This window comes from Lepidochelys kempii, chromosome 3 (genome assembly GCF_965140285.1).
Source record: "Lepidochelys kempii isolate rLepKem1 chromosome 3, rLepKem1.hap1, whole genome shotgun sequence".
Taxonomy (NCBI): domain Eukaryota; kingdom Metazoa; phylum Chordata; order Testudines; family Cheloniidae; genus Lepidochelys; species Lepidochelys kempii.
In genome coordinates, this window is record NC_136382.1 from 201255476 (window position 1) to 201279662 (window position 24187).

At 41.4% G+C, this 24187-nt stretch overlaps 2 protein-coding genes across 8 annotated transcripts in view; one reads left to right on the plus strand and one right to left on the minus strand.

Moving 5' to 3' along the window:
• JAG1 (jagged canonical Notch ligand 1) overlaps positions 1-14635 on the plus strand; it is a 36184-nt gene extending 21549 nt beyond the window's left edge. The window contains exons 6-26 of one of the 2 annotated variants that reach the window (XM_073339606.2): positions 1509-1639; positions 1901-2020; positions 2492-2605; positions 3188-3301; positions 4146-4259; positions 4675-4721; positions 5211-5384; positions 5807-5957; positions 6304-6468; positions 6942-7055; positions 7788-7901; positions 7989-8102; positions 8225-8341; positions 8851-8878; positions 8998-9083; positions 9994-10107; positions 10301-10410; positions 10493-10726; positions 11040-11171; positions 11614-11764; positions 12508-14634. In XM_073339606.2, coding sequence (XP_073195707.2) covers positions 1509-1639; positions 1901-2020; positions 2492-2605; positions 3188-3301; positions 4146-4259; positions 4675-4721; positions 5211-5384; positions 5807-5957; positions 6304-6468; positions 6942-7055; positions 7788-7901; positions 7989-8102; positions 8225-8341; positions 8851-8878; positions 8998-9083; positions 9994-10107; positions 10301-10410; positions 10493-10726; positions 11040-11171; positions 11614-11764; positions 12508-12965 — 2902 coding nt within the window. In that variant the 3' untranslated portion in view covers positions 12966-14634. Of the gene's footprint in view, positions 1-1508; positions 1640-1900; positions 2021-2491; positions 2606-3187; positions 3302-4145; positions 4260-4674; positions 4722-5210; positions 5385-5806; positions 5958-6303; positions 6469-6941; positions 7056-7787; positions 7902-7988; positions 8103-8224; positions 8342-8850; positions 8879-8997; positions 9084-9993; positions 10108-10300; positions 10411-10492; positions 10727-11039; positions 11172-11613; positions 11765-12507 lie in introns of both variants that reach the window. The other variant, XM_073339607.2, reaches the window with a different exon arrangement.
• Positions 14636-21895: 7260 nt separating this feature from the next.
• Positions 21896-24187, minus strand: part of SLX4IP (SLX4 interacting protein) — a 129748-nt gene continuing 127456 nt past the window's right edge. For 5 of the 6 annotated variants that reach the window (XM_073339608.2, XM_073339609.2, XM_073339610.2 and 2 more), the window contains one exon: positions 21897-23941. In XM_073339608.2, the coding sequence (XP_073195709.2) occupies positions 23119-23941 (823 nt within the window). In that variant the 3' untranslated portion in view covers positions 21897-23118. Of the gene's footprint in view, positions 23942-24187 lie in introns of all 6 variants that reach the window. The other variant, XM_078852355.1, reaches the window with a different exon arrangement.

Consider the following 24187-nt stretch of genomic DNA (forward strand, 5'->3'; position numbering starts at 1 on the left):
TTCTCTTGCACATACTTGGAAATAAAGTTGCATGCATATGAGTAGTAGCACTGGATTCAATGGAATTTTGCAGGTTCAGATCCTAAATTTGGTCTTTTTGCATCCTTCTCACTTCCTGTAAATGGAAAGACTTTTCCATGAGTTGTTGGGAAAAGACTGTCTCTCTTTCCCCCCCCCCCCCCTCCCCTTTCCAGTTTTTGGTGTCCTTTGCTCACAAAGAAACTTCTGCAAGTTGGACACATAGGAACATCGTGTTTCACATGGGCTTTGAACAGGCTGCTGTTGAAATAGCTATGGAAAAAATTAATTAGGAGGATTTTTAGAAAGGGGAGTTAAACTTACCACTAGCTGTGGGTGATGAGCCATCACATAGAGCCCTCTAGCTTTTCCCATGAGATGGATTTACTGGTCAGAGAACAGCTTTTTTGAAAACTGAAAGCCTACCTGATGGCCTCACAAGGTTTATTTTCATAATTTAGTGATGGCTTAGTGAATAATTGCTGCTGATCACTTACCGCCAGGCCCCATTAATGAAATACATTACTTTAGTTAGACCCTTGACTTCACACTTAAACCCCTCAATTCCCAATATATTTTAATTCCTGTGAAAAATAGAACTGTTGAAAGTCTGAAGTGCACTCACATTGAAGAAAATGTCTTACTTTTGCACAGTAAATATTTCTTCTTCCTACCCTTTTTAAAATCAAACGAATCTCTGTAGTTTGAAGATTAGTAATGCTTATATTTTAAAATCCATACTCTAGACAGTAGATAAAACTAGTTTAGACCTGAATGCGAAGTGACTAGATATTCTCCCCCCACCAAGTGTAAACACTAGCTCTGAAGTACAGGGAAAGAGAGGGTTTTTTGACCAAACACCAAATTATGGGAGCCTTTTTAAAAATTCCATTATCATGCATGTTATATAACTTTATATAAAGGCTTCTACCAGAATCTAGCAGAAACTAAAGGTAACTTTCTCTAAGATTGAGATGACTTGCTTAGTGCTTTATGACTTGCCTTGCAATGGGCTCTGAGTTGGTGTTTATGGCTTGGTTTGTTTGTCTTCCTGCACACACCGTATGGCTCAAATGCCTGGAACCTTGCATTCATGAGGCTTTCCAGATAACCATTGTTTCCCCTGACATTTTTTAAATGTATAATCCATTCTGTCAAAGTCCAGAGATTGATTTGTTGCACGCACCCACCCTCTTTGCCTCGTTTGTATGAGCCTCAGAATAGAGTATTATTGTGATGAATGGCCCCATGCTGCTTCTCTCAGAACAGTTATTCTTTTGTGAGCAGGCCGGCTTTAGAGACCTTGGCAAAACGGCTAAAATGTTTGTTTACAAGAAACCATGAAACAAACCTTGAATGGTTTCCTCCTCCCCTCCCCCCCCGCCCCTCCACCTCCCCCCCCATCTATCTTAAAACCTTGGAGTTCTGCAGTCCCTTGTACTCTCTGGAAGTAATTCCAAGTTTTGTTTCCCTGTTCTGTTTTTATTAAGGTGTCAGTACGGATGGCAAGGCCAGTACTGTGATAAGTGCATTCCGCACCCAGGATGTGTCCATGGCACTTGCATTGAACCATGGCAATGCCTCTGTGAAACCAACTGGGGTGGTCAGCTCTGTGATAAAGGTATGCTAATCTTGTAGATAGCCAAGTGTAAAACTTGAATTTTAATGCTGTTGGACTTAGTATTGAGAGAAAGCATCCAGAAACGTGGTGGGTTTTTTTGTCCTTTTTGTTTCTGCCATGCATTGGTTGTTAGCATACACACTTATCTTTCCTCTGTCCTCGCCCGCTTTTGTGTGTAGATACTCTAGATACTTTATAGAACGTAACAGCACAAACCCCTCGTTGTTCAAGCCGTGTATTCTGGTGCTCCTCTTCTTACAGATCTTAACTACTGTGGGACTCACCCGCCTTGTTTGAATGGTGGTACCTGCAGCAACACTGGGCCTGACAAATATCAGTGTTCCTGCCCAGAGGGCTACTCAGGACAGAACTGTGAAATCGGTAAGTGCTTTGGCACAGCTGCGAATTGCAATCTAGCATTTCGTGGCTATTTTGCACACCTTGTCTGGGAAGCTGGCATTTTTAATACTGTTACTAATGTTGGCAAAGGATATCTGAGGAGCTCACAGTTGTTCCATGGTGAATGACTGGTATCTCCTTAATCAGACTCCGTCTAACTTTTGATGACTTCTGTAGCTCTCTTGTTAAGGAGTGCTGGAGTTGGTAGGAGAGCTAAATTGGCTCTACCCCAAGCAGATGTAAGTCACGGTATGCTGATCAGGTCAGCTTAGCATGAAAGATGATTTCCTGCCTGCTTGATACTGTGTAAAACCAAAGGGTGCTAATGAGAATAAGATAGTGGTGTCTTGTGTGGTGGTCCAGGCGTGGAAATCTGCAGAGGGGGTGGTAGTGTGGTTACTGGTAGTACCCTTGGGCTGTCCCAAAACTGATGTGGTTGTGTGTTTGGTGCAGCGGAACACGCCTGCCTTTCTGATCCTTGTCACAATGGAGGAAGCTGCTTAGAAACCTCTACCGGATTTGAGTGTGTGTGCATGCCTGGCTGGGCTGGACCAACGTGCACTCTTAGTAAGTGATTCTTTAGGAATTTAAAAAAAAAACAACGAAACCACATATTGTAGTAAGAGGCTATTTCTTCCTAAAGATTACAAAACTTACTTGTAACCACTGCATTTGTCCAGGAAGCAAACTTGTGCTTCCAGGAAGCTTGCGAATACCTCTTGCAATTTTTGCATTGGTTTTAAGTCATTTCTTCTGATGATGTACTGCTATTAGTGGGGTTATTAATACACTCAGGAAAATTAATTAGAACAAACTGTGTCTTAAACTCAATGCTTTGTCTCTCAAGACCACTAACTCCTATTTTAACAGCTTGCCAAAACTTTGCTTCTAGAGCCTACGATAAATTCAAGAGAGCAGGCCTAGCTTTCATTTACACTACGCCCCTTCATGCTGCTCCGATGTAAATTAAAAGCATCTTCATCTAAATGAGAATAAGGCCAGAAAGCTCAAGGAAAGCCTACTCTTCTCCCTCATGGACAGATCATAGTGGTGGCTGCTGCAGACTAATTCTATCAGTGGGGTGCCAGAGCTTTGGTATCTTGTAACAAATCTAAGTTTCTCCCTCCCATTCCTGCCCTTCATTTGCAGATATCGATGATTGTTCTCCAAATCCCTGTGGTCATGGAGGCACCTGCCAGGATCTCGTTGATGGGTTCAAGTGTATTTGCCCACCTCAGTGGACTGGGAAAACGTGCCAGCTAGGTAAATATTGACTTGCTGTATTTCACGCTTTTCGACAAAACTGCTACCAGAGAAACTGCGCAACTAGCAGCTCTGATCCTGCAAACACTTAAGCACGTTTGACTATAGGCCCAGGTCCCTCCATTGAAGTCAACGAGCTTATTCAGGTGCTTAAAGTTCAGCTTGTGTAGAGATGTTTGCAGAACTGAGGCCTAAACTAAACTCAGAATGGCTTCCTTGGTTCATTTTACTATCGATACACACTAGTTATTGCAGAAAACGCCTAATTATCACAACTAAGCGAACAAAGCCTTAGGTAGGTATTTAAACTGCAGATGAACCAGGGTTTGTTTTTTTTAGAGAGTTTCTGCCCCACTCCTTCTCCTCCCTTTGGCCTTGTGGGAAAGTTGCTGTATCTCTTCAGCCATGTCAACTCCTCCAGACCAAGGAGTTCACAGCTGGGTTCCAAAATGTGGGTGATCTCATGAAGAATGAGCTGTCTGCATTCTTTATGCAACATACTAATCCCAGTGACCAAGCTGCAGTGCTCCTCCGAAATGCTTGATTGAGTCTCCATTGTCTTTTGTTTTTTTCTTTTGTTTTTTTTTAAGTTTTTTCTTAATGAGTGGCTGGGTAACTAGCAATTAATTAGTGTAGCCAGTATGCTGTAATTAGAGAGAAATCAAAAGGTACTTCAGAGACTAATGTTTGATTGCCTTTTATTCCACTCTGGTGGTTAGAGGCTCTTTTTAACTTTGAATGAATTCCTGATTATTGCTATGAAAACAAGATGTAGATTTCCTCCCCCCTTCCCCCCCCCACTGTATCTGCAGCTCAACATTTTGCTGTTCAAATTGTCTTTCAGATGCGAATGAATGTGAAGGCAAACCTTGTGTCAATGCCAACTCCTGCAGGAACCTGATTGGCAGCTACTATTGTGACTGCATTGCTGGTTGGTCTGGCCAGAATTGTGATATAAGTAAGTATCTGGGGGCATTCTGTGTCCAGCTCCTTGATCTGCTAAAAGCTGAAAGTTACTATACAGTCCACTGAATTGAGCACCACTTTCAACTTCAAGCAAGCAGCCCTTATAGCCAGTGATCTTTTCAGAAAGGGAGTAGCTTGTCTGGAATGAAAATACAGTTTTATCAAACTCATTAGTCTTTTAATGTGGCTATGTTCTGATAAGGTGACTAAAACAATGGTGTGAAGTTTCACAAACTGTACTAGAAGAATTGCTGAAGATCCCCACCCATTATAATAACCTTATCACAAGGAAGGCATGCAGGAAATTTGACAAAAGGTTTATGTAGCCAGAGTTTTCGAGACGCTTGAACTAGTAGTGTCTAGAGTAAATGTGAGTTGTCTCTAAATGTGTCCTAATTTTATTGCAGATATTAATGACTGTCTTGGACAATGTCAGAATGGAGGATCCTGCCGGGTGAGTTGATCATATTTTAGATGGTTATTAAATGTTGAAACCAAAGCAGTTGAGTCTGAATACCAAAGATGTAGGAAAAATACATGGGGCAAATACACATCAGATGTAAATCAGCATGTCTCCACAGAAGTCACGGGAGCTAGGTCATATTACACTAGTTGAGGATTCGGCTCCTTATAGTGGGGGGGCCGGGGGGGCAGAGGAGAGGTGTCCTTTTTAGGGGAGCAGGGCAGGGGGACTGTAGAACTGTGTAATAAACGACACATCTTCACCACCAGTGACAATCTTTGCAATAAACAGACACAGTATTATAATACATGCACAGTAAATGTGTCTTGTTTTAAATTTTGGCTTAATGTGTCATCCTGAGAAACATGCTCTTGCCATGTTTAATTTGCACTAAGGTTTTTGAGACAGTGGTGGCATGTTAGGGGTGATATAGTTTAGGCCTTTTTAAAAATTTTTTTAAACTTGAATATTCCTTTGCAGGACTTGGTTAATGGTTATCGATGTATCTGTCTGCCTGGCTACGCAGGAGATCACTGTGAGAAAGACATCAATGAATGTGCCAGCAACCCTTGCTTGAATGGGGGTCACTGTCAGGATGAAATCAATGGATTCCAGTGTCTGTGTCCTGCTGGTTTCTCAGGAAACCTCTGTCAGGTGAGCCTGGCTGAAATGCAAGCCCCAGATTACGGGAGTTCCTATCAGCCCTTTCTAGGTCTGCACACACTGAATACCTTGTATCCAGTGAACCATACTGTAGTTGTATAGCTGCCTGCCAAGGAAATGCTTGTGAAAAATTCATGGCTGCTGAAGTTTTTTAGTTAAACAGATTGCAAGCGTTCGCGTGTCAAGTTTTGTTGCATGCTCACTGTTAACCTTCAGTGGCTGTTAAGTATCCGAGTGCTGTCTGTTGAAATCACTGCATGTATAACTGTACTCTGTATTATGCACTGTTAATAGTGGGAGCAGATAAAAGGGTCAGATTCCACAGGGTCTGCTGCTTGTAGCTCTGACCAGAGTAATAATCAAATCTTTGTTTTGCTCACTTTCTCCCTGCCCCCCTTCCCCGTCGTTTACAGTTGGACATAGATTATTGTGAGCCCAACCCTTGTCAGAACGGAGCCCAGTGCTTCAATCTGAACACAGATTACTTCTGTAACTGTCCTGAAGATTACGAGGGAAAGAACTGCTCCCACCTGAAAGATCACTGTCGCACTACTCCTTGTGAAGGTATGTGTTACGTACACACGCGGGGGGGGCTGTTGTGCACGTGCATGTGTGCCCAAAAACATTTTCAACTCTTCTCCCAAAATAAGGCTCAGCAGGCCAAATTCAGCCTTGGAATAAATGTTTGTAGCTCCACTGAACTCAATGAAGCTGTGTTTCTTGTACACCAGAGCTGAATTTGGCACAGGGTCAATGCTTGGATGTAAGATACATTCTTTAAAACCTGCTGTGAAGTTCAGTTAGGCTCTGGAAGTAAAACGTGGGTAGTAACTTGGAGGAGATGAGAAGCCAGCTTGCTTGGTAACTTGATAGATGTGACTAGATCACTTCCCGTTCTGTTTTTCTGCAGTAATTGATAGCTGTACAGTGGCTGTGGCTTCTAACAGCACACCCGAAGGAGTTCGTTATATTTCTTCAAATGTCTGCGGTCCCCATGGGAAGTGCAAGAGCCAAGCAGGTGGAAAATTCACCTGCGAATGCAACAAAGGCTTCACTGGCACCTACTGCCATGAAAGTAAGAACTAACAATGTTTTTGTTCTCTGATCCTGAATCTGCCTTTCGCAAATCCCAGCCTGTGAGACCACTAAAGGGTTTGCTCTGCCACCGCAAACCCTGGAACTTTGCATATTGCTCTTGGGTGAGGCAGCCAGGAATTCCCTAGGCCTATGGGGAAGTGTTACAACAAACCCTCTAGCCTTGAAATGTAGGCTTACAAGGTCTGAAGTGTTTAATACCGGATTTCACCTCAGAGTTTATGGGCTGCCTTTAAAAGCTCTGTTAAGGTGTGTGTATCTTTTAGAAAAATATTACTGGGGCAACTCGTGCTGGCTTTTCAGTTTTAGTCTGTTTCAGCTATTTCTTGTAATCCTTATCCGCAAATGGTGTTTCTAGAAAGTGTGTGTGTTGGGGGGGTGTTCCTTCTGGCAAAGCTTAATTATACAGTCTCCAGTAATTGTATTTAGCTAGTTTCTTCAATCTGTTCACAGATATCAATGACTGTGAAAGCAATCCATGTAAAAATGGTGGTACTTGCATTGATGGCATCAACTCCTACAAATGTATTTGTAGTGATGGATGGGAAGGAATTTATTGTGAAACAAGTAAGTTAAACCCTCGACTCCCATGAAGACTAGAGATCCTGAAGCAGCGTTGGGGAGGAGAAACTTTGAATGTACAGTCTTTATAATGTGCAGTGACCACCTGTAGTCTTGAGGCATGATTCAAAGCCCCCTAAAGTCAATGGAAATCTTTTGAGTTTTGGGCTGGGGCCGTTAATGCTTGGGGAGTTAGAGCTTCATTACACACTTGCTAGGTAGGTAAGTACAATTGGGGATGAGGGTAGGGCTGAGTCACAAAGGGCTTGCCCAAGTTAGCAGCAGAGTGGGAACTAGAAGTTGGCTCTGGTGGTCTAACCCTGTAGACAGTCTCCAGCAGAAAGCATTAATGTACTTGCTAGAGTAGCAAAACTGTGTTCGTTATCTGCATGTGGCGCTTGTGTTTTGCATGTCTTGGCAGCAGATGGGGGGAGAGCCTGCTAAAGAACTGCTAGCCTTTGACTGACACCCAAACGGTGTAATTAGGCCTCGTTCCTGGTGGCTTTTATGCTGGGGGACTAGAGAAAGGTTTACTGACATGAAACAAAATGAGCTGTGGGGACACAATACAGAATAAGCATAATAAATCAGTGATCGCAGATTAAGAGCTACAAGCAGATAATCCCCCCAACAGAGATTTGGGGCCAAATCCAGGGCTAGAACGTGCCGCTGTCAAGCATGAAGTGTCTCCAAAGATGCTGTGCACTTCTTGCTCATTTTCTCTCTCAATACTTTCAGATATTAATGACTGCAGTAAAAACCCTTGCCACAATGGAGGGACATGCAGAGATTTGGTCAACGACTTCTTTTGTGAATGTAAAAATGGATGGAAAGGAAAAACTTGCCACTCCCGTAAGTCTTAGCATCTAACAAGTCTTCATCCACTTGCTGTCCTGCATTGCGAGAGCACTGGAACTAAGGCTGGTTTGGTCTTCCTAGGTGATAGCCAGTGCGATGAGGCTACATGCAATAATGGAGGAACGTGCTACGATGAGGGGGACACTTTCAAGTGCATGTGCCCTGCCGGATGGGAAGGAGCCACTTGTAATATAGGTAAGTGTGCTTTGTAACCTCCAGGGAGCAGATGACGCTCTCAATCTGGGGCTAAGCCCTCCCTCCCTCTGCACTTAAGTTGATGGCTTTCAAATCCTTATCAACTCTTGTTTCTGTTGCAGCGAGAAACAGCAGCTGCTTGCCAAATCCCTGTCATAATGGTGGTACCTGTGTCGTCAGTGGAGATTCTTTTACTTGTGTCTGCAAAGAGGGCTGGGAAGGACCTACTTGCACTCAGAGTAAGTCTCTCTGCTTGAGCTCTTCCAAAGTGTTGCCTGATGAGAACATTAGCTCATCCTGTTGCCCTCTGAGATTTGAGATGGAAACCAGAAGGGAGAACTGTTTGATGTAGGCTTTAGCATCACCTGAATCTTTGTTTTTAATGACATTCTATGATAGAGCCTTGACCTGGGCATGAGAAAGTTGCAAATGAGCTAAGTGGAGACAGATGTCGGCTTGTTTTCTCCTACATTCTTTTTCTACCAGCAGCCCTGTCTGCTTCCACTCATTTCTTCCTGTTAGATTCTTTACAAGGATTTCTTCCTGTGTACATGTGTTCCCCAGCGTAGCTAACAAATTTTGTGGTGGGAGCCTGGAATCAATTTAGCAGAGAATTTCAGCATATTTTTTTAAAAGTTTAACTAACTATATGTAGCTCAGGAACTGTGGAAATTCAGCACATCTTCACTGACGGCAGTGCTGTACTAGCCCATAGCTTTTATATTCATGTCTGTCTTTCTCTTTGCAGATACAAATGATTGCAGTCCTCATCCTTGGTAAGTTATGTGAGCTGGGTGTCTTTTCACGTCATCTTTTTGCGTTAAACTGTTTTTTGTATTACTCCTAGTGATTTGCATATTGGTGAACTGAGCTCTCCTGTCTGACCCTTTTTTAGTTACAACAGTGGAACTTGTGTTGATGGAGACAACTGGTACCGCTGTGAATGTGCTCCAGGCTTTGCCGGTCCAGACTGCAGGATAAGTAAGTGTTTTATGATTCTTGTTGATCTGACAAATGCTTATTTAAAATGTGCTGCACAATCAAAAGTTTTAACTCTGCTCTGCAAATCAGTTCAGCTGCAACACTTGTCCATATCTGGCATTTATGATTAGAGCCCTGCAAATCCACAGATATCTGTGGACCATTTTTGCGGCTTGGATGCAGATACAAATTTTGTATCTGCGCAGGACTCTATTTGTGATCTCTAGATTGGGGGGGGCAGGAGAAAATTCCCTTGAAAACCATTTGGGTTAAGTATATGCCTAATACTTCCAAGGATGTGTCTTGGTTCAGCAGAGGGGTTAGACTGTCCTTCAGCGTAATCTTCCCAGTTAGAACATGTTTATGCTGCAGAGTTTTCTGTTTGAGGAGGAAGCATGCTCATTAAAATACTTGTAAATTAATAATCCACTTACAGATCCTGTGGTGGTATAAGTACTTTCCTGTAATTTAATAATTACAGGTAAGAGGACACTGACCTATCTTAATAACATAGCCATGGAAATGGACTTATTCATAGCAATAATAAAACTGGAAGGGGTTTAAAGTGGTCATCAGCCAAAGTATTTAGTATGTGGGCTAACCTGCACTGTGTCAGAGGAAAAAGTGAGCAGGTTTGTTTATGTAACAAAGAATGTGTCCTTCCCCTTAAAGAGCTTAAAATAGCCATGCAGTGCCAGGTTCTGATCTTCATTAGAATAGTGTAAATCTAGTGTAATGCCAGTGACTTTAGGAGTTATTTCAGAACTGAACTGGGGTAATGGAGATCAGAATCTAGCTCCCTGGGAACTGTGGAAAAACAAAGACGTTCAATACAGCTGATTGTGTCTCTCACACACCTGTTTATGTAGAATACTGTTTATAACTATATATAACTTCTCCTCCACCACAGATATCAACGAATGCCAGTCATCACCCTGTGCCTTTGGAGCTACGTGTGTGGATGAAATTAATGGGTATCGTTGCATCTGCCCACCTGGTCGCAGTGGCTCAAGATGCCAAGAAGGTATTCCAGGCAGCATGTGACTAGCAACAGTATCAGATCCAGTTTACTTGCATATTAGCAACTTTTAGTAGGAGGAGCATGTTTAAGAATGTGAAAGTTCATAAATACTAGTTGGGCACAGGGATTAGAAATCCAACAGGACAAGTTCTTGGGTTTTTAAAAACACTTAACTGTATTTGATCTCTGTTCTCAGTTACAGGAAGGCCTTGTATTAACAGTGGGCGAGTGATGCCTGATGGCGCTAAATGGGATGATGACTGCAATAGCTGTCAGTGTTGGAATGGAAAGGTCGCATGCTCTAAGGTACGCTTTTTACTGTATCTGGGTTGCATTGTTTTCAGCTATATCGCAAACAGCGGTGCTATAAAAATTCATTCTTTTCTAGGTTTGGTGTGGTCCTAGACCTTGCTTGATATCTGCCAAAGGTCATGAGTGCCCAGCTGGCCACACCTGTGTCCCTATTAAGGATGACCACTGCTTTACACATCCCTGTTCTGGAGTGGGTGTATGCTGGCCTTCAAATCAACAACCGATAAAGACCAAATGTAATTCGGACTCTTACTATCAGGACAATTGTGCCAACATCACTTTTACCTTCAACAAAGAGCTGATGGTCTCAGTAAGTAACATAGTAATATAAATGTTGTTCAGACTACTGAAAGCAAGCTGCCATGTGGTATTGCACAAAACGATTTCATTTGTGCAAGTCAAATGTTGTGGAGAGCTTCTAACTTCTTTCAATGGAAATCTGCAGTATTGATCCTGATCCCTGCCCTGTCACCAATACACAGATTTTCAGCTCTGCCATATCTAGGTATCTACTAATTCCTGCTTTTTGGATACAGTGCTTTTTCAGAAGATGCTACTTGAAGCCCCTCCAGTCCAAATTCTCACTTGTGTGTTTGGTTTTTTGGTGTTTTTTGTATTTTCAGGGTCTTACCACTGAGCACATTTGCAGTGACTTGAGGAATCTGAATATTTTGAAGAATGTTTCTGTTGAATATTCTATCTACATTACCTGTGAGCCTTCACACCTAGCACACAATGAAATCCATGTTGCTATTGTAAGTATACTTCTGATACCCTCTTTAAAAAAAAAATAAATAAATAAAAATAAAAACACAACCAAACAAAAAAACAGGTTGTGGATATGTGTAACACATGGATTTAATGAAAACCATAATTCTAGGCTTTATCAGCACTTCCCATGGCTTCAAGTGCAGTTTCTTCCAAGAGTGGTAGGGGTATCCTACTTTTAGATGTAACATAATGTGCCTGAAAGTTTAACATCTGATAGTTTAAGGTAGCAAAACAGTTAGAATTAGAAGTCATCCCTTCATGTCTTCTATTTCCTGATTGATCTCTGCCTCTAGATGAGCTTGTTTTGAATCTTTTTCTTTTGCCTTCTGGAAAACTCTCAACTGATTGCAGAGGCTTGCTTGCGATGGTTGGTTATGGATGATATAGTTTTGGTATCCAATATTAACTAGACTCCTTTTGTCTTAGAGTGCTGAAGATATAGGAAAGGATGAAAACCCTGTCAAAGAAATCACAGATAAAATTGTTGACCTTGTTAGTAAGCGTGATGGAAACAACACACTAATTGCTGCCGTTGCAGAAGTCCGGGTACAGCGGCGACCAGTTAAAAATAAAACAGGTAAGTTTTAAATTGAGACTCCAAAAATTCATCTCTTGTAAAGAGGCAGCTTCATCTTACAATACAACTTGCACTGGTTTTAGTGGGCCAAATGTTTCAAACTATTTAACTTTCTAATCTTGAATCTTGGCCTTGAAGTTTCTGCCAAACTGTCCTAAAAGAGATTTGACTTTTCCTCTAAAATAGTGCCATTAAAGTCATCCCCTTGTCACCTTTTTACCCTCTTTTTCCCAAATGGCCTGCACCATGGAGAAGGAAGGAAAAAATACCCAGGTGCCATTTGCTGGCTTTTGATAGTGACAAGTATTGCTATGTGATGGCTGTTACTGTCCCCACACGGAATGAATTGGGTAGTCTCAGTCAAGATCCTAGTGGACAGTCCTGCTCCATGACAAACCCTTCAGAAATTTGGCATTCTTGTTGACAGCCTTAAGCAGAGAGACCAAGGATTTCAATGAGTATGGAGCAAATTACCCTCAGGCCAAGAGATGTTCCATCCAGGCTAGGGTCTTTGGCAGGGCAGTGCAGGGAAGCTTGCATTACCACTGTGATCTGGGCTATTTGTCAGCAGCACTCAAGTGAATTTAGCACTCACTAAGAACTTAGTTTCTTGTTTAAGAAGAGATTGTCTCCAGCCACCCTCTTTCTATAAAGAAGGCTTATGTATAGAGGGTATTTTTGTGGGGGAGAGTCTCAACTGAAATGTTGAGGTGAGGTTAATTGGTCTCACGTCTGTCTTCCAGATTTCTTGGTGCCATTATTGAGCTCTGTTTTAACAGTAGCTTGGATCTGTTGCCTGGTAACTGCCTTCTTCTGGTGCATTCGGAAACGCAGAAAGCAGAGCAGCCACACTCATACGGCATCCGATGACAACACCACAAACAACGTGCGGGAGCAGCTGAATCAGATCAAGAACCCCATTGAGAAACACGGCGCGAACACGGTCCCCATCAAAGACTATGAAAACAAGAACTCCAAAATCGCCAAAATAAGGACACACAACTCGGAGGTGGAGGAAGACGACATGGACAAGCACCAGCCGAAGAGCCGCTTTGCCAAACAGCCAGCGTATACGCTGGTAGACAGAGATGAAAAGCCCCCCAATAGCACTCCGACAAAACACCCGAACTGGACAAACAAACAAGACAACAGAGACTTGGAAAGTGCACAAAGTTTAAATAGGATGGAGTACATTGTATAGCAGACAGCGGGTGCTGCCATGCAGGGCCTTTCAATATCATTATAAGGCACTCAGAGCTTGTAGTTCTTAAACTGTTGTGTAATATTTGAGTCTAAGGCTATTATTTACTTAGAATCCCTGTGTTAATTTAAGTTTTGACAAGCTGGCTTACACTGGCAATGATAGTTGCTGTGGTTGGCTGGAATACCAAGTGCTGCATTTCACATCTATGCAAAACTAGTCAAAAGTGCCCTAATGTAAATTCAGCTGTAGCTGATACATCATGGAAATGTTTCATAAGGTATTGCATAGCCTTATTAGGTCCTCTTTAGTGTCAACTTTCTTTTTGCCAGATGTGTCCTGATTTATACATTTATAGAAAATACATTTTATTTATTTATTGAATCTGAGTTTTTTGTATATTGGTTTTATGGTGACGTACAACTAGTTCTGTATTTGAAAGTGCCTTTGCAGCTCAGAACCACAGCAACTATCAAAAAATAAGTTTATTTATTTTTTTATTGTATTTTTGTTGGGGTGGGAGGGGACTTGATGTCAGCAGTTGCTGGTAAATGAAGAATTTAAAGAGGGAAATGTGTTAAAAGTAGAAGTTTGTATAGATATGTAAATAATTCTTTTTTATTAATCACTGTGTATATTTGATTTATTAACTTAATAATCAAGAGCCTTAAATATCATTCCTTTTTATTTATATGTATGTTTAGAGTTGAAGGTTTTTGATAGCATTGTAAGCTTGTGGCTTCTTTATTTTGAATTTATTTTCTTGTTACATGTTGCCTATATGCCAAAATTAAGGTGTTCTAAAAATAGTTTATTTTTAACAATAGGACAGGCTTTCATGCCTTGATACGGTTTTGTTTTTTGTACAATGTCAAATGTTTCAAACACCTTCCATAGTATCACTTTAAGACTATTTGTAAGTACTGACTGAGGCAGTTTAGATTAGAACAATATTTTTTTTAATTTTTTTATTTTTTTTGCTGCTTTAGACTTGAAAAAGAGTGACAGGCAGATAATCTGCTACAAAGCAGTTTAAGGGAACAAAAATGAGCTATAACTCTTATGTAGATGAAATGTGAGTGGTTGCATGTAATTAATTAAAATATCAAATTAGCGTGTGAAGTTGGAAGCACAGCAATCTCATTTTGTAAATTCTGATTTTTTTCACCATGAATATTGTAATACTGAACCACTTGTAGATTTGATTTTTTTTGTAATCTACTGCATTTAGGGAGTATTCTAATAAGCTAGTTGTTGAATACTTGAACAGTAGAATGTCCAGTAAGATCACTGTGTAGATTTGCCATAGATTACACTGCCCGCCTTAACAAGTGAGGAAATCGAAGTGCTATTACAATGTTAAGATCAAAAAGGCTTATAAACCTAGTAGTCTCATTGGTTAACCAGTGAGATCATGAAGATACCTTGTGATATTAGTGTTATATGAACATGAAAATGCATCTTTGATGTGTTTTTGTTCCTGGCAATAAATCGTAAAAAGTAATATTTATTAAACTTTTTGTATGAAAACATGAAACAGCGTGGCGGTTATTAAGCTTCAGTGAGGCACTTCCCGCTAGCTTTGTCACCCCAAAGGTTTATTAGTCAATAGTGATGGCCAGTGATAAGCTAGTGAGAGAGAGGATAGATGAGCTATGTACTCAAGGGCCTGATCCAAACACTACTGAAATCTATAGAAAGACTCCCACTGGTTTTCAGTGGGCTTTAAATCAGGCCTAGGCTGCTTAAGTCTACTGTGTTGTAAGCTTTCATGCACTGCAGTTGTGAGACTCCCTGAAGGGGGTGAAGAGAGGCGTGCCCATCATAGCCTTGGGCTCTCTTCGGCGTCGGCAATGGCGGGCTGTGATGTAAGCAGTTGGGCTTGCACCACAAGTTCACTTCACATGGGCCATGGAACAGCTCAGCCAGATTCAAACCTGGGCAGGTAAAGCGCCGCAAAAATTCTCATCTTGCTCCTTCGTTTCCAGAAAGCACAACCGCTGTTTTTGAAGCAACAAGTACTCCATAAGGAATTACACTTGCTTACATGTGGTGTTGGGCAGTGAGTGTCCATAAAGGCAGCAGCCCTATTTGCATTACTCTTGTTTGACTGGCTCCATTGCTGATGGCATAAAACGGGATGAATTCTACCAAAATCAGTAGTTACTTGAGTTTTTATGCTGGTGTAGTGGTTAGAGGGGTAGCTGAGAGGACCTATTTTTTTCTGATATTTACCATGGAAACCTTGTGGTAATGTTGAGCCTGATTTGCCCTGGCCTAGTGTAATCACACTCAGAGCAAAGGTGTAAGACACTGCAACCCTCATTCTGCTAGTGTTAGACCTAGACTGCACTAGTGTAAAGTGCAGACACTGCAGGACCAGGCTCATTATCTTACAATGTCAGAGGGATTTCTTATCTGAAAGAGAACTCAATATAAACTGTAAAATTCTAGTATTACGCAAGGAATTTCTAATAGGATCTCATTGAAACAAAAAATATCTAGAAACACTGGCAACACTCAAAACTTAACTTTCTGCCTTAGATCATTTAAAGTACAACTTTTTTCCATTCACAAAGTAAACTTTCTAGCTTGTCACTGTATAACCAACTTGAAAGTGCTCTAGTCTTCACAATCACATGTCACATTACTGACTCATTGCAACACCAGAGAATTGTCAATTTGCTACTTACCGAATGGAAGTCAATAAGATGAGCTATGGAGCAGCCTGCCACCACCTCTGCAAAGCTTGTGGTGAGTTCCCAGCAGCACTAAAAAACCAGAATATTTAGTGCAATTCATTTGTCTAGGCCACATCCACTTCCACAAACAGAGCTCTTTTTAAAACTGCTTAAAGGGAACTGGCAGCCCTCTTGCACAGCAATCTGAAGTTGAGTAACTAAGTACTTTGAGCTAGGATTGGTTTTTTCAGTTAACATCTGTATGTTTAATGGGGTTAGCCATCTTACCGCAAAGCAGCGCCACTGAAGATTTTGGACCTAAGGTAAGCCAGGAACTTGCCTTTACTAATTTAACAACTACAATTAAATGTTTGCCTCCTGTGAGTAGGCCAGTAGACTCCCAGTGTGACTAAGAATAGCAGTTTTAATCCCACTTTCTCCTTTTTAAACCAAAAACTGGGTTAGCACTTTGCATTAGGTTCTGCCTCTGCTTGTCTCAAATAACATCCATTTAATGGCCATGTCTACAGGTTCAAACTATTTCACAAGAGGTAACAAGTTCTTTTTTAAGATCTAGGCTGAGCAAAATCTAAATGCAACATAATGAAAGTTTCTAGGCTTAATGAGTGTCAGTCAAGTGTTTTGTATGAAACCTACCATGTAACTAAAGAGGGAAAGTTTTATACGGTCTAGGTGGGACATTTGCTAAACAAAGGGCCCATTTTTCAGTCTAATATAAAAGACTGGACTTCATGTATCTGTAATACCATCTCTGAGCAGAGGATGCTTCTTATTCATAACCAGATAATCAAATTATGGGAGGTTGCCATAGAGAAACCTTGCACTATATGCTCATTGTGACTAAGTGGTAGCAACACAATTTACAGTGGTGAATTCAGAACATGATACAGCCAGGAGGGGGGGAGCTGGTCTCTTCTATTGTAAAAATAAATAGGGACGCAGAAGCTTTTTTCACATGGCAAAAGTAAAGCCCACATTTATTTATTTTTTTTGTGGAAGTTACTTTGCCAGTGTATTGGGCTGGGCAAATACACAGTTTTGGTCAGGAGCAGCCTCCTGCTGCTGGAGTATGTTTATGCTTATTCAGCTCAGCGTTGAAACAAGTCTGCTGCCTGAGTTAGTTTTTAAAAATACAACTATTAAAAATACAAACTTTATAAAACAAATTATTCTCCATTGCTCTGCATCAGTGGAGCTGTAGCTGCAACCAGATGAACCTATAAACTGGTTTGTTTACACTTGCACTGAATACAGCAAAGTCACTGCCCCTTAATATGGAAAATACTGTCCAGCTTATATAGAGGCAGGCATTTCTAAAACCATTCAATGTATTAAATAACCTTTAATTCTAAGATTCTTGTCTCCAAGGGGTGGGGAAAGGTACTTTCTTCTGTGAGCAATTATTTCCCCACTGTTAATGTATGCAAATTGCACTTGATGTTGTAAACTTATAGCAATACCATTGTCTAGCAACTCTAAAGTGAATAAGCAGGCTCAATGGCAGCTTGCAAACACCTTCAGTGGGGTGATGCGTATCTTCCTTCATTAGATGGCATACCAACAGCACTTGCTCTTGTACTTACTGAAGCATGTGCATGGCAAGAGCTAGTATTTGCTCATGAAGCAGCTCCCTGCCACTACAGGGTAACTCTGCCCACTTCTCCTTAGAGGTAGCATCATGCAGCTTCTCACCTGTCACCCAGTTGAGCCCTCTTGGTATTGGCTGGGTGCCTTTGATGCTAGTTAGCCACTCTAAGCATTAGGGCCCCAATGGTAAAGGGTGAGGTAAAGCTGCAGCCCACTCCACTAGCTGGCGACAGCTCCCTGGACTTCTGACAAGGTATCAAGAACTCTCTGCAACAGTGGCCAAGGGCTTTCCCCCAGCTGGCTTGTCAGTGTGGCTTAGGTGGACACTGTTCACTGCCACCTCTGCTCAGGCAGCCAGTGTTTCACAATGGCAGGTGTGGTTAGCATGGCTCTCTCTTTCCATCATGGAAAGGTGCTTCTCCTCTCACTGCAGCCTCAGAGGGAAGCTGGCAGCTGCTCTTTCCTCCTACAGACCACCGCTCTGGAGCCCTGCTATGCTGCGCACCTAGCCTCACAGGCAGAGCCCCTGCTTTAGTCTTGTACCACAGGAAGCCCTGTGGGACCAGGTCAGGGGCACAGCCTAAAGCTTTTATTTATGCCATGAAGCCTGGGAATTCTCATACAGATGAATGAGGACTGGTCTCCACCCCATCCTGTGAACAAGGCTCTTCCACATCCACCCCTTTCTCCCTGTGAAGATGGAACAGGCCATATTGGCTCCTCCCCCTAAAATGAGGAGCAGGATCCTCCCAAACATAGACTGATGATATTCCAGGGTTCCCTGTCATTGCTGGGGATGGGGGCAGAATCTCTTCCTCCTCAACCTCTCATCTAGGTCAGGGGAGACTTAGATCATAACGAGGAAGGTCCATGTCAATCTCCCCTCTACAGAATTTTCCAAATTAGGAGGTGGACAAAGCCATCAGTCCCAAAAAGCAATTCCCTAACAGAAGGGGAAAGGGGAAAAAAAAAAAGTCCCAACAAGGTGTTCGTCTTTTCCCTGGGGAAAAATCACAGATTCTGAGTGGCCTCACCCAGAATGCTGGAGGTCCATCAAATAAATGTGTCAAGCTGTTAAAGGCTTAAAGGCACTTGCCAGAATGCAGGGTCCACTGGAAAGTGCACTGGATTGGATTCTGCTCCCACTTCTAACACTGAATTGCTCTGTCACTTTGGGCAAGTCACTTTGCTCCTGTATTCAATGGAAAAACTGATCTTTGTCCTCCTCTGTAAAGTGCTTTCTGATCAACACAAAAAAAAAAATCTATCCTTTTACATACTATTTTTACTTCAGCCCATCTTAGAACGGCCATACTGGGTCAGACCAAAGGTCCATCTAGCCCAGTATCCTCTCTTCTGACAGTGGCCAATGCCAGGTGCCCTAGAGGGTATGAACAGAACAGGTAATTGCCAAGTGATCCATCCCCTGCCGCCTGTTCCCAGCTTTTGCAATCAGAGGCTAAGGACACCATCCCTGCCCATCCTGGCTAATAGCCATTGATGGACCTATCCTCCATGAATTTATCTAGTTCCTTTTTGACTTCCCCTAGAAACACAAAAAACAATCAACCCATCCCAACACCTTTGTCCTATTCAGCGGGATGTGTCATATGCCATTCAAAAGCCCATGAGATGTAAACATCAAAAATCTGCTAGTACTCAACTCATATAATCGACATGCAGATTTCTTACTGGGAAGGCAACTTACTTGAGGAGTCAGTCTTATTGGGCAGTTTACTTTGCACAGCTCACTTGAGCACAAGTTTCCTTTAGCAGAGCCACAGATAGTGACAAGTGGAGTTTTCTGCCGATTCTGTTCTTTTGGTGGAAACAAAATAAATGATTTTCTTGCAGTTACTATGAGCCAAGAAAAACAACTGAAATGGGTGCTGTACAATTACAAACACACACAAATACATAGTTAGTCTGATCCTTGATATACAGAAATGTGACTTCTGACATGTAGACTAACCAGAACTAGCACATGATTTATTACTCCTATGATAAGACCTCTGATAGCTGTATAATATTCCTGCAGACTACCATTGACCAAAAGTGAACTTATTTTAGCAGCTTTCTCTTCATACATAAAACTTGTAAAGGCCAAGCCAGCCTTTGATCTAAGACATTTACTAAGTTTAAAATTTGAACAGCTTTAATGTTAAAAACACAAAAAGGATAGTTTTCAGACATTACAGATTACCAAACTTTGAAAGAACTGCTTTATTATGTGTGTATTCAAGAAATCACAGCAGTTAAAAGTTTCCTGGATGATACATTTTTAGGGCAAGGAGGTCTCATTCTTTACAACAAATACATATTTTTTAAGCATGATTTTTGCATTTCCTGGGGTTGGCCAGTCAGTTTCTCACAGCCTTAACCTTTCCCTGGACCTCTCTTGACAGATCTCTGCCAGCTGTGCTGGCAGTAGAAATTTCTAGCAAATTATGCCCTTCAATTTTTTCAGTTCTCACAGTGATTTGAAGTCCCACTTTAAAAAAGAGGGTATGCCCCCATATCACAGAAAGTATTTATTATTTCATGCAAAGTGGTTCATCATCACTGCAGAATACAACTGAGTCCTTAATATTACCTTTACCTGGAAGTATACTAAACATGTTCTGAAGCAAATTTTCTGGAAAATTAGGGTCCCAAGAATCCACGCTGCTAGCTCATAATCTGTTTACCACGAAAAACATTTCTTACATTTTTCTGTTCCTAAGCCTAGCTCAGGATATCACTCAACACCATTGACCAGCATGATCCTGGATCATAACCTTTTCTCAATGAGCTGTATGTGGTTGGAGAGTGCATCAGAAAAACCTAAAGATTCAGGACAGCCAAGATCAGAAGGACAAAGGTAGCAAGAGTGTATGGCAACAGATGGTTATAGAGGCATGAAAAACTTCAGCAAGAGCTGCCCACACCTGAGTGAATCATTCATGGTAGTCTTACCTTACACAGATGAAAAATGGTGATTATGCACAGCAGTGCCAGCTGAGGCTCCAGGAGTAATTGAGGATTATGCTGTAGCAAGGTGCTTTGGAAAGTCTCACCACTGGATAATTTCTTGCCTGAATAACTGCTTTAAAAGTATATGCATTCTATCTTATTCAATTAAGATGAAAACTAAATTAAAGGGAGTGTTTCAACTGAAAATGTAACCATAACTTTGAACTGTAATACCGACTAATAATAATACATGATGATACACACTGTATGCCATCAGATTTTGCTTTCCAGAACTTCTTGAATTAATTGACTTTATGCTTTTTCCCCCCTTTGTGAAAAAAGGCTTTAAAGCATTTAAGAAAATATAACAATGGGAAATTTGAGCCCTGCTTGCTCAAACATGTTAGTGTTTATTACAGCTGTAATCAATGAGTTTGCCAGTCTTGATGAACCATGCATAGGATTTCTTAATAGGCAGAAAGGGATAAACAGGAAAGAAGAAATTCAAGTGATTTTCCATACTCAAGTCAATGCATGTTAACGGATTATCATCTGAACTTCTCCTGTTGTTAACACCCTAATTGTGCTACAACCTAGAATGTATTGGAAAGCTCACAGCAAAAGGGATCCAGGCACAAGCAAATTGGAAATAATGGAAATTGAGAACTCAGGTGGAACACGTGCTTATAACCTTTCCTTGTCTCAGTCTCTATACTACTCAACTATTTCACATAGACCATGCACGCAGCAATATACTAAATGTCTAAAATATTTGTATTGATACTTTAATATGACACTGATAATGGAATATTTTTTATATTTTTAAATCAGTTTTCTGACAGAGCACCTTTTAAATAATGCCCCAATACTTCATTTAAATCACTTAATAAATATGCAAATGATTTCTGTTTCCCTCCTGATATCTAAAATGATCTTGTGGGATGGCACTAAACATGTCCACCCTTCCTCCATCTACACTTCTGCCTGATACCTCTTCACTGTCAGCTTTGCTGCTCCTGTTACTCGTAAATGTCCTCTTGCATAGACTGGGGATGGGTGAGCATCAACAGGCATGCTGTGAAACGGACTATACAAAAGTGCTGTCAAAGTCACCAAACTGAAAAAAAAAATGAAGAAAATGTCTCTTTCTTTAATCTCTTTCACATTCATAGTAATCAGAGGGGTTACTTGTAACAACTGTGGGTAGAGCCCTGTGTGGATACAAATTTATATCCGCGGATGTGGATAACCGCGGATATAAATCGGTATCTGCGGAACCGCAGGGCTCTCCTGGGAACCGCAGTGGTGAAAGGAGCAGAACGTGGGGCTGCCGCTCCCAGGAGCCAGTGCCCCACACCAACAGCTCCTCTGGCACGGCTGTACCGCCCGCAGCCCCACCCACTGTGGCGGGCATCAGGCTTACCAGCAGCTGTCCCTGGTCATGCTCTTGTGTTCAAGCAGTGCGCATGCTCCCAGACAGGAGACGCAGACAGCTGTGTGGAAGGGCTGGGGTCAGGGCTGGGGGCGGGGTTGCGGGCAGTACAGCTGCATGGAGGAACTACCATCGGCAGGGCGCTGGCTCCTGGGAGCAGTGGCCCCACACGTTCTGCTCCTTTCACCACTGCAGTTCCCAGGACAGCGCTGCGGTTCTGCGGATACCGATTTATATCCGCACATATCTGTATCCGTGGTTATAAAATTGTATCCACGCAGGGCTCTAACTGTGGGTACAAAAGTGCCGTTCAAGTTGACAGTGTCCTACTCTCAACTGTTAAGATGACTGCTATCATCTAAGGCCCAACCTGCCAACACTTAGATTACTAAGTGCAACACTTGAAGCCACATATATTCAAACTGAAGTACATGGTGGCACTCCTATTAGTAAGCTCTGTGCCAAGTAGTAGGAGTTTGTGAGACTGACTCCATATACTGTAGTTTCAGTGGCCATATTGATTTTAAGACTGACCAAAAATGAAATTTCTTGCCATTTTATTGTATCCATTTTAGGAAGAAAACTACAAATAATGAGTTAATTGGTACACAAAATGAAGTACACAAGTCATAAAAGCAATATTAGAAAAGATGTGACATTAGGAACTAACTCCAATGCCATATTGGTAATAGTCAAATACTACAGATTTAGCTTAAACCCAAATACACAAAAGGAAGCTTTAGTAAGTGGCCCTCAAGTACAGATAATGTTTGATTTTTAATGTGTGTGCATGCACTTACCCCAACAATAACTCCTGCACCTGAAGGTGATGGGCTTTGCACATACAAACTTCATTTCTCTCAATGAAGTATGCATGTGAAAATTCTACCACCCGTGTGCATAGCTAGCACGAGAAAAGTGTGTGCATTTATGTTGAGTCCCTGCTGAAAAACCAGGCCCTAAATGACTGTTGCACATATCAGTTTTTAATCTGGCTACGGTCTTACTTGAAAATATTTTAGATGAGAGCCCTATACTAGGGTACTTTTTCGTGAGTATTTATTTGCTTGACAAGGTTCCAAAGACCAAATGAATTAACCAAGTATTTTCCCCCCAAAAGACTAAATGATGAGCTTGTACCAATGAATAAAATGGTGAGTTTAGTAGTCTGCAGAAAAATGGAGAATCTGTACCAGTTAACTGACTATAGTGGAAGTTACTATAGCATTTTTTGTCATCAGATGTCCAGATGCTGATTTATTAGTAGAATCAAAACACGTCCCTATAGAATGTCTAGCTTTAAATATTAACATTTTATTGTTAGAAAGTTTAGCAACATGGACACTATGTTTAACATTCAGTATTTTGATCACTTCTCTTTATTTAGAACTGCTTCCTAAAAACTCACCATATATGTCGGTCCATTGAATACAAGTTTGGTTGCACAACTGATTTCACCTTGGTAATATTTAATACATCATTACTTCTTAAGTCTCCGTAGTTTTAACTTTCTGGGCCCATCTTCTCCCTCTTGCTTTCTTTTTTGGATAAGTTTCTCTGAAGGTTTGAAGTTAAATTTTAAATAAGAGGATAGCGGCATCAGGGATAATTCTTCAGTGGTTGCGGCTGGCTCATTTTGGTTTGTCTGTATTACTGGTATATTATTTTTTATGAAAACAGGTCTTGGGGGAATTTTTCCCAAAGTAAGTGACTCTTCATCAGACATGGCTTTTGCCAAGTCTTGCTTAGAAAACAACTTGGGATTCAGTAGGGACTTCTCCTCCGAAGATGGTTCTAAACAATCAGAGTTGCTCTTTTTCCTTTCTACGTCTCTGGGGATTAAATGACCCTGTTCAGAAGATACTTTCTTGCAATGGTCTAACCCTTCCTCTGAACCACAACTCTTTTGTTGATTCTGTGTTTTAGTCATTCTTTGACTTTCTTTTGGACCTGGCAGTGCTGACTCACAGCTACATGGAGGGTTACTGCTTAGAAGTCTCATCTTTAACCACTCTGCGGAGTGAAGTGTTTGCTGGCTGCTAGCATCATCTGGCTGTGTCTGATTAACATGATTTTCCAGTTCTAAGGCAGGAAGCTCCGAGTTGCTCTCAGCTGTATTCATGCAATCCTTTGGTTGTCCTATACTCCTAGATTTTACTTCAGACTGAGGATCGGAAGGAGCTTGATGTTCCTTCTTCCTGCTCCCTATCTCCGAGTCCCCTGAGCCAAGATACACTTGCATTGTGTCCTTGCTGGTTTGAGGTTTGCTCATGTCACTGTTCCTTGTTTCTGTCCTTTTCACACTGTAATAAAAAAGTATTTTGTTTTGTTTAATAAAGAATTGTTACTGATTTTTACAGCCCTTTTTACAAATTCTGAAAGACTGCTAGGGCAACCCCATTCTGAATTTGGAAAAAGCTGGTCTGTGTATCATCTTGACAATAATGTTTGTCTAGTGTGGATAGTATCAAGCACTATCCATCTGATTTTCCACTGCACTAGGGGAATCCTAATTATTAATGACTAAGCTGTGAAGGAGTTCAAATTTT